Raw genomic sequence first — 13,467 nt, 5'->3', positions numbered from 1 at the left:
CCCCAAATCAAGTCTTATCTAGCTTCCATACTCTAATGAGAATGGCTTTATATAATGTCAGCGGTGACTCTTTTACAGTCTTCCCTAAAGTTCACTATAACAAGAAGATGGGGTTTCATGGAATCCTGAAGCCTAGGTAGAATTCTCTTAACACTTCAGCCTTTATAGTCTCCTGACTGAAAGACCCGCTGACCAAGGTGAGGTCTGAGAGTCTCGGAAGAGCCCCCTAGAGCTGGTGTAATCTGGAGTTAGAGACCTCATTTTGTACCAGTGACTGTACGCTGGAATTGGATTTGGTAAACTCAATCTACATACACTAGAAGTAACCACCACACTACAGATACATTTGTCTATTTCCAAATCTTCTAATGTTTTACAGAATGCAAAGATTTTCCCAACAGTTTTTTTTTTAAGTTTACAGTGCCAAATTAATATTGGTTTGTAGCATTTTCTTGGCAAGGATACTGAAACTTAGAGAATTCTAAGTGAAATTCTCAGGTAAATGTTCTAGTCAAGGCCAAAGCCTGAATTTAAACCTGGGTCTCATGATTCCTGGTTAATTTGTCTTACCATTGTATCCTGCTTGGTCTTCACAAAATCCCACATCATTTTTAAGACATGAACTTTAGCTTCTGACATGTGAATGAAGGGAAGCAGTTATTCAAGGCACAATATTTTGGAAACCTTTTTCTCCCTTAGAAATTTTGTATTATCGGTGGGGCTTAAATGTGAGATATTTTTTGTATTTCTCTTGTGGCAAAGTAGAGATATTGTTTTGGAATTTTTGGGCTATCTCTCTATTTGCAATGGGATGTACAAATTATTAGGAATGGAGGAAATACATGTGATTGGCTTATATGGGAATGCCACAGTTTAATAAAAATATTTTTAGTGTTTTCTTCTGTTTTATCTCATTATTATTTTAATAAACTATTGTAGAAGATCCTTCTGGGATTAAATGTCAATTACTTTTGGGGTTAAGAATCCTTAGTACACATTCTCTTATTTGTTTTTTTCTGACCCCATAGATTACAGGGTTAAGAGCAGGGGTAACCATCACATACAGATTGGCCAGAAGTATGTGGATGTAATGTGGGATGTTGCGACCACATCGGTGTGTCATGAAGGAGAAGAGGGCTGGCAGGTAGAAAGCCAACATGACACAAGCCTGGGAACTACATGTGCTCAGAGTCTTGAGCCTGGCATCCCAGGATGAGAGGTGGAAGACTGCTCGGAGGATTTGAACATAAGAAAATACAATCACAGAAAGGTCAATGTATCCCACTGAGAAAGCAATCAAGCCATATATAACATTGACCCTAATACTGGCACAAGCCAGTTTTGCTAAACCCATGTGTTCAAAATAGGTGTGGAGGATCATCTGCATACCACAGAAAGGCAACCCCAGGATAAGAAATATGAACAGAGTCACAAACACCAAAGTCCTGACTATGATGACTATACCTAGGATGGCTATTATTTTATTGGTAAGGATCATGGTGTATCTCAGGGGATTGCAGATGGCAATATAGCAATTGATGGCCATGACCGTCAGCACCACAGACTCCAGGCCAGTGCATATATGGATAGTGTACATTTGTGTGATGCAAGCACCAAATACAATGTCCCTGAGATTGAACCAGAAAATGCCTAACATCTTGGGGATGGTGACTGTGGACAGGCCAAGGTCGGTGCAGGCCAACATGGTCAGGAAGTAAAACATGGGTTGGTGGAGGCTGCATTCAGTCTTGACCACAAAGAGGACAGTGATGTTCCCCAGGAGGGCTATTAGATGCACTGCAAAGAAGGGGAAGCTGATCCAGATACGTACATCTTCCAGCCCTGGAATGCCCATCAGAAGGAAGGAAAGAGGGTGGAACTGGGTATTGTTGGGATGCAGCACATCGGTGAAGGTTGGTTATAGACACATTTCTTGCAGGAGTTGTCTTGCTTCCAGTGAGAGAAACTAACCTCCTTCATAGCATGTTGCCTACTTTCTGGAGAAACAGAAAAACCATTCTTTAATTCCATAATACAGCAGAGGAGACCTAGAGAGGAAATAGGAGGTACAGTTAAAAAGACACTCACATATTCTTTCATGATATTTTGCTGGTCATTGTTGTACCTGTGGAGAATAATAAGTTTGTCCTTCAAATGTACATCAACTCAAAAGTTGGAAAAATAACACACATACAAATTCTACTCTGGATCCCACTTATATGTAGCTCTAAAATTTCTTTTAATTCATCAAACATGCTCAGTTTAGAAAGACCATGGCCATCATCATTTGTACAGTTCTTCAGACTGGCCTCACCAGATATTTTCCATCAAAAGAACATCTCTAAACGGCAGTATAATGTCAGTGCTAGCTGCCTCCCAGAGAAAGTTAATCATAACACCAGGAGTTAGAAAAAGTCTACAGAGATTTCAGGAGTATTGCATTTCCTTACCCTAAACTTCACATTCTACCTATCTTTCATTAAAATAAAGGCACTCTCACTTCAAAATATTTGCTTCACCTATATAGAAAACCATGCAGAAACTTTTCAAATACAATAATTCTGTACTTCTCATGTCTTTCTCCTCTTCAGTCTCTAGAAGAACCTTCTTATTATATTAAATTAACAAATATCTGTTGTTCATTACATCTGTTAATCAGGATGTTAAGCATAAACAACGTTGTGTGTACGTATGTATGTATGTATGTGTGTGTGTTAGTGAGTGTAAAATATCACTGGACTGGGATTGAGGTGAAGAAGATGACTCAGTCAGTCAGCTGGTCTGATGGTTTAAGGTAATGATACATTTTTGCAAGGTAGACCTGAAAAAAAAATTCTATGTGGGAGAAAACCCAGTAAAGGTAAAGGATTGGATAGCTGGTATTTGAATCCTAACTAAGCAATGAAATTAAGATATTTAGACACATCAAGAGACTATTATATAATTTCAGCAAAACAGTGGTCTCTCTTAGAACTAAAGTCTGACATGTGTCTGAAGGATGCTTTCCTGAGGAAGAGTTAACTAAATTGATATCTGAAGGATGAGAATCTATTAAGAAGTAGAAGAAGGAATTGAGCAGATAAAATATTTCTGGTTAACAGGAACAGGGGTACAGAGACAGTGATGGGATCATGTAGGCCCTTGTGGCTAATTTTAAGGGGTTTTATCTTCATCCTAGAAACAATGGGAAGAAACTAGGATTTTATGCTGCAGTGTAGTAAGTAGCACAATTGAATTTGCATTTCAAAAATGCCATTCTGGCTGCACTGTCAAAAACTATTAAAGGCAGCAAATGCATGTGTAGTTGGATCAGTTAGGTTATCACATGGGGTCCAGAGTGAACACAGTGCTATCTTGTACCATGTTGTTAGTGCCTGATCGGAGCCGGTCAACTTTCTAAGTGTTTGATAGTATTAGTCTTCAGAAAGAGCCATTAAAATCTATTGTTTTCTCCTTCACAACTACTGAGTTAATTAAGTTGTGTATAACCTTTCATCCAAACTTTTTCTATAATTCTTTCCTTTTTACCAATGGCCCTCATTGGTTTTCCTTTTGAAATCATATGACTGATCAATACAGGATGGGGCAAAAGTAGGCTTATGGTTGTGAGTACACAAAAACCAAAGAGCTTAGTCTTGTATTATTATTTATTAATTATTGTATTATTTTCCATACGAACAACTGTAAACCTACTTTTGCCCCACTCTGTATAATACTATTAATAAAATATGGTTGAGAAGCAGTGATTCACACCCTTAGAAAGGGGGGAAGGGACTCGGTGCAGACTCAGGGGAGAAGGATTGAGGACTTATGCATAGTTTGAAAAGTCCTCTGTTCACTGCTCAGGGTGGCATTTAGGATGGACAGGGAGGTGGAGGCTATTTATCTGGTGGGATTTGTTATTTTGTTCCTGCAAAAAATGATCAAGTCCATCTATTCAGGACCTAAAATTATATAAATTTTTACATATTCTAATAACTGCTCCTGATGGAGTTTAAGTTTTCTTTCTTTTCTATCCAGGATCACCTGCAAATTTTACCACCACCACCACTCTCTGCCCTCATCTGTCATTTTAAAGAAGTTTCCAGTTATTAATCTTTAATTCACTTAACAAATAATTACATCTGCCATTTACTGGTACAAATGTAGGCAAGCAGCACAAATTGAGTCAAATTTGTGAAGCCTAAAGTCTAGCCAGTCATGCCAGCATTGTGCTTCTTGGCCTCACACAAGATTTCCACTGTCATAAGAGTCCTTCCATTTTTTAACAGTCTTTGTAAGGAAACTTTTGAAAAGGTGCTCTGGTATTCTGAATATGTTACAAATTCAGAATAATCCCGGTAAATACTCTTATTGTCGTTAGCAAAAGACGTTGTCTGTCTGGATCACTGCCTCTGCGGCACCCCCGTCTTCACTGTGACGACCTCCCATGCAGTCATCTTCACCTTTTGCCTGTTTAACCATGCTTCCATGTGCGTTTTCTAAGTTTATCTTCAGCATAATTCTCTAAAATTCTCTCTTCCTGGTCCTTCCTCTCCCCGTTCAGACACTCAATTCCGTGCGGCAAACTGAACTTCTCCTTGGGACCGGCTTTCATCTTGTGCAGCAGAATTGGATAAGCTCTTACCCAGGTTCCCAGGCTTCCCATCTCTCAACCCCTCTGTGTCTCATTTCTAAATATACTGTATGTAACGTTCTCTCACTAGGATGACTGTGCCCCGTGTGAGCAATTCTCCTCTGAAGTGCCATAAAAGAAGGAAGTAGGGAAGAAAAGACCCTCTTTGTTCCAGTGAAGAAAAGTTAGCATCAGTACTTTTCCTGGCATTTGCAAATGACATTCTTTAATCATATGTTGCATTTACATATAGGTTCCTGGGTTTGTTTATATATTCATTTAGTGAGCATTGTGTTGTGTGCTTCAGTGTTAGTGATTGATGTGTGGTTACGAAACCAGTTATCATCAGCACAACTCCAGTCTCCCTATTTTGCTGCATTACTTGGAGAGGGCACCATCTAAAGACTCTGGCTGAGTCACAGGAGCTCCATCTCCCCCATGAATCACTTTATTTATTATATTTTATTTAATTCTTGTTCAAGTACAGCTTTCTGTCTTATATTCCCAGCCCTGCCCACTCCCTGCCCCGTGCTCCCCACCTTCCTCCCATTTCTGCCCCCCACCCTTAGTTATTGTCCATGTGTCCTTTATCTTTGTTCATGTGAGTCCATCCCCTTTTCCCCTGTGATTCTCTCCCCCCTCCCCTCTGGACCCTGTCAGCCTGTTCCGTATTTGAGTGTCATTGGTCATATTTTGCTTGCTTGTTTATTTTGTTGTTTAGATTCCTGTTAAAGGTGAGATTATATGGTATTTGTCTTTCACCGCCTGGCTTATTTCACTCAGCATAATGCTTTGGCAAAGGGTAGTAGTTCCTTCTTCCTTTCTGCAGCATAGAATTCCATTGTGTAAATGTACCATAGCTTTTTGATCCAGTCATTTACCGATGGGCATCTAGGTTGCTTCCAACTCTTGGCTATTGTGAATTGTGCTGCTATGAACATCGGGGTGCATAGGTTCTTTTGGATTGGTGTTTCAGGGTTCTTAGGATATACTCCTAATAGTGGAATTGCTGGGTCAAAAGGCACATTCATTTTTAGTTTTCTGAGAAAATTCCGTAGCGTTTTCCATAGTGGTTGTACCAGTCTGCAATCCCACCAACAGTGAACTAGGGTTCCCTTTTCCCCACAACCTCTCCAGCACTTGTTGTTTGTTTCTTTGTTTATGATAGCCATTCTGACTGGTGTAAAGTGGTATCTCATTGTGGTTTTAATTTGCATCTCTCTGATAGCTAGCAATATTGAGCATCTTTTCATGTGTCTCTGGATCCTCTGTATGTCCTCCTTGGAGAAATGTCTGTTCAAGTCCTTTGCCCATTTTTTAATTGGGTTGCTCGTCTTCTCTGAGTGGAGTCGAGTGAGTTCTTTGTATATTTTGGAGATTAAATCTTTGTCTGAGGTATCATTGGCAAATATGTTTTCCCATGCTGTTGCTTCTCTTTTTATCTTGATACTATTTTCCTTAGCCATGCAGAAGCTTTTAATTTTGATGAGATCCCATTGGTTTATTCTTTCCTTTATATCCCTTGCTCTAAGGGACATACCAGTAAAAATCTTGCTGCGTGGAATATCTGAGATTTTCCTGCCAATGTTCTTCTTTAGGGCTTTAATGGTTTCACAGCTTATATTTAAGTCTTTTATCCACCTTGAATTTATTTTGGTGTATGGTGTAAGTTGGTGATTGAGTTTCATTTTTTGCATGTAGCTGTCCAATTCTCCCAACACCATTTGTTGAAAAGGCTATCTTTACTCCATTTTATCTTACTGCCCCCTTTGTCGAATATTAATTGACTGTAGAGATTTGGGTTTATTTCTGGGCTCTCTGTTCTATTCCATTGGTCTATGTGCCTGTTTTTATGCCAGTACCAGGCTGTTTTGATTACAGTGGCCTTGTAATACAGTCTGATGTCAGGTATTGTGATCCCTCCTACTTTGTTCTTCTTTCTCAAAGTTGCAGCTGCTACCCCATGAATCACTTTGGTTGCTGTCACTATGCACTCTCTTCCAGCACAACCAGGAGCTGCCTCACTTACCTCTGCCAGGCATCTGAGAAATTGTTTGTGAAGAATTGGATACCACAGACTGCAACCTGCATGTGACCGAGTTCTCAATAGTCAGGGGCAAGGAGTTATACAAACTCACTCTAGGCCCCTGGGAAGAGCCTCCACACAATGGCTTGTGTTCCTGGGCCTGGAGTAATGGGACAGAAAATTTCCACATCTCTGAGGATCAAGCTCTATAATTCCTGATTATGTTACCGAACAAAGGGTCCGAGGGGGGGGGCAATACTTGGCCCACCGAGGGATGCCAAAAACTGCTACAGAAAACAGGGGCCCCTCCCAAGGACGATACACTAATATCTATAGGGCTCTTCTGTCCGCCACCAATTGGAAAGACATCTCTCAATGCCAGAGATTTGTGAAAAGGAAACAAAATGTTTATTTAATGCTATTCAGGCCTAATGCCTTCCTTAAAATATTAAAGTCTTTAAGGGTATACACCTACACACACACACACACACAGCGCTCCCTTCTCCCACTGTCCCAACTCCGGGTACCGTAAATCTGGAAAAGAGCACACGTCCGTTTTTCAGGTCGCTGGCACGTGAGCTGTGTCGCCTGCCTGTCCAGGCAGGATCTCCAATTAATCCAAAGTCATGTGGCACCTTCCACTGGCAAGAGTTCTTTGTACCAAGTCCTAGTCAAAGTCTCTCCTGGTTTCCAGGCCACTCAGCCAAAGGGAGCACGTCAAAGCTGCGTGGGCCTCTTTTACCAAAGCCGCACTCCACCAAAAGCGCGTCTCTTTCTTCTTCACCTGGCCGCAGGGATCTCCATTCTGGCAAAGCTGCGTGGTCTTCTCTTTCACCTGGCCAAGAAGAGGTCTGCACTCTGCTGAAACCGCGTGGCTCTCCCTCCTAATGGCTACAGGGGTCTACATCTTCCCAAAAGAGCGTGGCTCTCCCCCTCACCTGGCCAAGAGGGGATCCTCACTGCTAAAGCCACATGGCTCTCAAGTAGGCACTCTCTCAGAGAAGCAGCCCCGGTTCCCACCTGGTTAGCCGCCACTCACTTCTCCCTGGCCCAAAACTTGGCCACAGCTATTTAACATATCTATGAAACCAGTTAAAGGTTATAGATATGTTAAATGACCATTCCAGAGGCTAGCTAGCTGCAAAACTGTTGTTATGCAAAACAGCTCTCAATGGCCCTGCTCCATTCTTCCCTTCCCCCAACTGACACCTTGGGGGGGGAGGTGAGGACAACTTAATATTTCCTCCAATATTCCTGTACACTTTGAGTTCTGGACACTATTCCAAATCTTTTCGGCCCCCCCCCCCCTTAGCTGCACCCTGTATCAATTAGAGATGCCTTCTGGTTATAGATGATTGAGAATTTGCATCCTCTAACAAATATCCTCCCCATTTGTCCCAGGAGTCTAGTCAGTCAGAGGCATAATGGCCAACTAACACCTTAAACCTCTCTATGGTACCAAGTGAGCAGTAACTCTGAAAAGGCAAACAGTGAACATAGGGAAAGAGCACTATAGGTAAAAAACCCCACAGCATTTTCTTAAAGTCAGCTCAGAAATATATGTACATTTAGTGAATAGCAGAGCCAGAATTCGAACATAAGTTTCCAAACCCTGACATATATCTGTTCTAAGAATTACACTAGATGATTTTTGGGGTAAGAATATAGTGCTTTAAACACATATATAATATTAATAGAAACATGAAAATAAATATACATTTACACAAAGGAAAGCAGCTCATAGTATGTAGGAGATGGTTTGTTCTGGCCTGGCAAATGTGACTCAGCTCTGTACGGAAAACCTACGGAAGCAAAGTGGTGGGCAGGAGTCAGACCTTCAAACCGAGTTTTCCCGTGGGAATCAGGCCTAGAAAATGCATACAGACTGTTGTGGCTTGCTCTTGCTAAAACTCCATCACCCTGGTCTAAAACAACGAATATGTATTGTCTATCTATCTTCAAGGTAGTTTCCAAAGCCTGTATGAGTTCTCCCAAGGACAGAGCTAATGAGCTCATCACCATTCCCCTCTGCTTGTTATTTTCATTTTCTTGATTGTACCTAAAATGTACACAATAATATTCTCTGTAATAAATAATAAATCTTTCTCTGGTGTAAGACCACAGGAGAACAATAAATGCCTGTCTAGGCAAGGGTCGGGGCACTCCCCTCTTGAGGGAGTGGCCAAGGCACCCATAGGCACTCTCGCCTTGAGAGAGTATTCGTGGGGTTTCCTTTTTCTCCACAGGGTTGTAGTCGTCTGTGCATTCATTCTCGCCGTCAGCCACAACAGGTGAACTCTGCTGGCCAGGGTCCACCACAATCATACATATTTAGAACATAACCATTCTGTCCACCTACTTATTCTGTGACTTTGGCCAATTTATTTTGTTATTCTGAGCCTTGGTTTTCTCACAGGCAAATGAGGAAAAATTATACTGACTTACAGGATTGTTTTAATGATACTAGGGGATCATACCTAGAAAGTGCTCAGCAACTATTTATTACAAATTAATTAATAAATAAACACTGATTATTTTTATAATTATTGTAAACATTATCCCTGAAGTCAATATTTTGGGGTCAGATAACTTAAATTTAAATTCCTTTCCTGTGATTCCAAAGCTGAGAGATGTTAAATATATTTCTTAACTTTTCTAAGGCTCATGTTACCCCTATAAATTTACAAGGGCAATGAAAATGACAATTCACATTTCACATGTTTTTTTTCTCCAGATTAAGTGAGATAATGCATTTAACTAAAACAGCAACATTTGAAAATAGATTTAAGCTATTATTAAAAGGGTATTATCTTTATCATTTATTTGAAATATTAATAGATGTTTTTCTTTTGGTGTTGAATTTAAATAGAAAAACTAGTTACTTTTTAGTTCACTAAATTACTCATTTTTAATTTTATTTATTTATTTTAAATACTTTTGATTTTTATTGTTCAAGTTTAGTTATTCAAGAAATGTATTCAACTTCGCCACTAGATGTCAGTAATGCTAATGTGACAAGCAAACATTCCTTAATTCAATATACATTTACTAAACTTCTGCCATAAGTTAGACAACACATTAATTAACTGTTCAATACATGTAAGTCAAAGTAATAAAAATTTGCTTGTTGTTTTAGCATTTTATGTAGTAATGGTCAAATCTACTACATTTCTTGAACAGATAATGAAGGCTCTCATGTGAGCTACCAGGTTAGCTAACTGTAAGTTTTCAAGATATTTTACATACATACTTTATTTGTGTAGCTCCAAAGTTAATACCCATCTTTACTTCAGGGAGCTTTAATTTGTTTTATGATAAATGAGTATAAAAAATAAAAAGTTCGTGCCTCTGCTTAATTACTTGTAATAGTTTATACAAAATGTGATATATCTGGATATACATTTTTATATTAATGTTTTAGAATTTTGATATTAGTTAAAGCTTTAATTTTTATCTTTCTTATTGTTGTTCAAGTACAGTTGTCTCCATTTTCACCCCACCACTCCTCCCACCCTTGAACCTATGTACCCTCTGGCTTTGTCCATATGTCCTTTATACACATTCCTTGATGGCCCTTCACCTATTATCCCATAGTAAAGCTTTAGAAAGGTCAATGTTTTCCTCAATAACCTTAATTCTTATAAAACATATGAAAGAATACTCCTGGAATATCAGTTTTTCCCTTCATGCCACTTTTGGCCTTAGAGAGAAAATACTAAAAAATTATGTGAGAATATATAGGAGTACAAACATAGAACATGGGCAGCAATCACATGATTATTTTCATTTCTTCTTTGAAAAAAATTTTAATGTTTGAGGAAAATATACTAGAATTGATTTCAAGGTATATTTCTCCACGTAATTTTTTTAAATATCAGTATTATTTTGGATAATTCTTGAGCTATCTAAAAGGATAAAAAGAAATTCAGATTTCTTCTAAGGGCACTCTGAGAACAAAAAGATGCAGTACCTAATACTACAGATATAATCCTGATGGAACAGTAGAGAATAGTAATTGAAAGAGAACACATAAAAGTCCTGGCCTTCAAGTATACCTTTAGAATTTTCCTCCAGTTCTTCATTTACATGGGCCAATGGGCTGGCTACTTCCTGTTTGCCCTTCTGGGACTACTTCACACTCTGTGTCCTGGAGGACTCACAGTGTGTGTGGGTAGTCTCCCTTGTCCTTTGGCATTCACTTGGGTTCAGAAAATGGAAACTACCAAGAGGAGGGTAGGAAGGAAAAAGGTCAGGATATTTATTCTTGTTTCCACTTGCTCTGTGCTTACAGATGCCTGCTGGGCACCATTGGTTGGGTCAGTGTTTCAAAATAAGTCCCAAACTCCTGCCTGTAAGAGTCTTCACAATACTAACCATCTAGTCCCTTCTCTTCAGGCCAAGGAGTTGTAAATATCTCTCACCATGGCTTCCCTACAATGTACCTATCATTTGTCATAACTTAAGGGGTTTACCCTCTTTGCCACTATTTTTCAAAAACTTTAACTAATATAGCCAATAAGAAGATTTACTTTTGTCCATGTGTCCTTTACACACGTTCTTAGACAAAGCCAAAAGATGTAGGTATGAGGGTGGGAGGCAGGCATGGGTGGGGTGGAGGGTGTTGTGGGGGGAAAATGGGGACAACTGTATTTAACAACAATAAAAAATTATCGTCATTAATATTAATAGCTGCTTAATAATGCTGATTAATAAATAATTTAGCAGTTCAAAAAAAGAAGCTTTACTTTTTCTTGAAGATTCTCCTACTTAAACTTAATTGTAATTTATATAATAATATATCATAAATGATACATCATGTATATATGCAAACATATTTGTATGTATATGTGCATGTTAATGTATACAACTTATATATAATTTTATTGGTGTTAGTGTTTACTTTTGTTATAGGCAGTTTTATCTTTGAAGTTCCATTTCTCAAAGACTTTTGAACTACACTCAAATATATCTCAAAACAGCTAATTTTGTAGTATTAGGAAAGACATATATACTTCACAAAATATTTAAAAATGGCTAATAAGCACTGAAACCAAAATCAATATTATTAGTCATCAGAAAAATTAAAACTATAATGACATACTGATTCTTATGCACAAGAGTAGCTGAAATTGAGGGTGGAAAAATTAGAACCTTTGTATTTTGTTCATAGGGTATAAAATCATGAAACCACTTTGGAAAAGTGTTGGAAATTTTTTTTTAATTTAAACTTGGCACCTGGAAAATGGAAGGACCTGAAAGCATCTGGAATTTTTATAAGTTTTACCAGGGTAATATTAAGATTCTGACTAAATATTATGAGTTATGGGTCAATTTACTAATTGAGTGGATCAACATTGAAACAGAGTCAAGAAGATATATCTGGATTAAACTTCATGAAAATTTATTTCTTTAAGTTATACTAAGTATGTGTTGGTGGGTAACATAAAGTTAGAGGTAAACAACACTAGTATCCAATGAGCTAGCCTGGTTTTCATGTCCTATAAAGTACCCTGTGATTCACAAAAAGATACCAATGAGAAGGAGTATCTGGGAGAGTGGGAGAGGTTTGTGGAAAATGACATTGTTTTGGAATATTTAATCTAATGAAATATAATTAACTCTGGAGTCATTGTATTTTTATCTTGTCACCATTTCCTCAGTTATTTTTATCTTTTGCATATATGTATTTTCTTCCTATATATATTTGGTATTAAGCATAAATGTAAATGCATTTAATATTCTCACACAGTAAAGTCAAGCCCCATTTACCATAATATTTAGCATGTTTGTGTTACACATACACACAGCTTTATACATGAATCAATACTAAAACTGCATACAGATTATTTGTAGAACTCAGTGGCCATGCTTCAGATCCAGGAAAACATTACTTTGACTCATGCCACAAGAGAAAAATGGGAAGCAAGAAGCTGGGCATTCAGAAACCAAATGTGAAAACATTTGCAGGACCAGCCCCACCACTGTGTATTGTGCCTGGGACAAGTATTTTTGTGGGATCACTGTCTATCTGACAAAAAAAATGTATTACAAAATTTATGGACCTATGTGATATATAACAATTTATTAATGAAGACTTAGGATAATGGGTAGAAAACAATTAATTATACATTTGACTGTTATCACTGCACATAAAGATTCTTTTCAGTGTTCAGGCATTTTTTTCTTTTCTGTTTAGTTTCGTGAAGTATCTGTTTATGCTTTTTTATTGTCAAAATACGCCATTTCTGGACATTTCAATTTTTCTGCTACAATAGAAGGTACTTGCACTGTTACTGCTCTCAGTGCTGCCAATTTTCAGAACAATATAGGCCACCTTGCCTCTAGCATTTCCAAATTTCATTTATTTATTAGGTCAGTGTTCCATCAGAATCAAAACTGATCTAAAGAAAAGACGTATGGAGAAATGGGGGGAGTTTACACCCTTTTCCACCAGCCATTCTATTCCCCTAACACTGCTGCCTCTAGAATATCCTTCTTTTCTGTTAGTCTTTTTTGTTTGTCCAGTTTCATGGGGCTGGGTGAGCAGAGCGGGCAGCAAAGATAGCTTTGCTTCATCTGTCAACACTAAACCACTTTCAATATAAATGCAAGGGCGGGGAATATAAGACAGAAAACTGTACTTGAACAAGAATTAAATAAAAATTTAAAAAATTTAAAAAGACAAATATATATATATATATATATATATATATATATATATATATGCAAAATCTGGCCAGCACTATATAGTGTAATAGAAAATTTAAGAAAGCTCAGATTAAATATGAGTAGTTGGTGAATATATTTTCTCAGTCTTTACACTGAA

The 13,467-nt window shown here is 38.1% G+C and overlaps 1 protein-coding gene across 1 annotated transcript; it reads right to left on the bottom strand.

Annotated features, from left to right (window-relative positions):
- Positions 1 to 961: 961 nt before the first annotated feature.
- Positions 962 to 1,912, bottom strand: LOC118990849 (olfactory receptor 52E5-like; the record flags this gene model as incomplete). The annotated part of the gene is made up of 1 exon (XM_037051638.1): positions 962 to 1,912. A coding segment is annotated over one exon (951 nt), but the record flags the coding sequence as incomplete, so codon positions are not given.
- Positions 1,913 to 13,467: the final 11,555 nt, after the last annotated feature.

The sequence above is a fragment of the Sturnira hondurensis genome, unplaced genomic scaffold, assembly GCF_014824575.4.
Source record: "Sturnira hondurensis isolate 20B ecotype Veracruz unplaced genomic scaffold, ASM1482457v3 Scaffold0007378, whole genome shotgun sequence".
NCBI classification, from domain to species: domain Eukaryota; kingdom Metazoa; phylum Chordata; class Mammalia; order Chiroptera; family Phyllostomidae; genus Sturnira; species Sturnira hondurensis.
The sequence above is the reverse complement of the archived record's forward strand: the minus strand, read 5'-3'. Positions and strand labels throughout refer to the sequence as shown.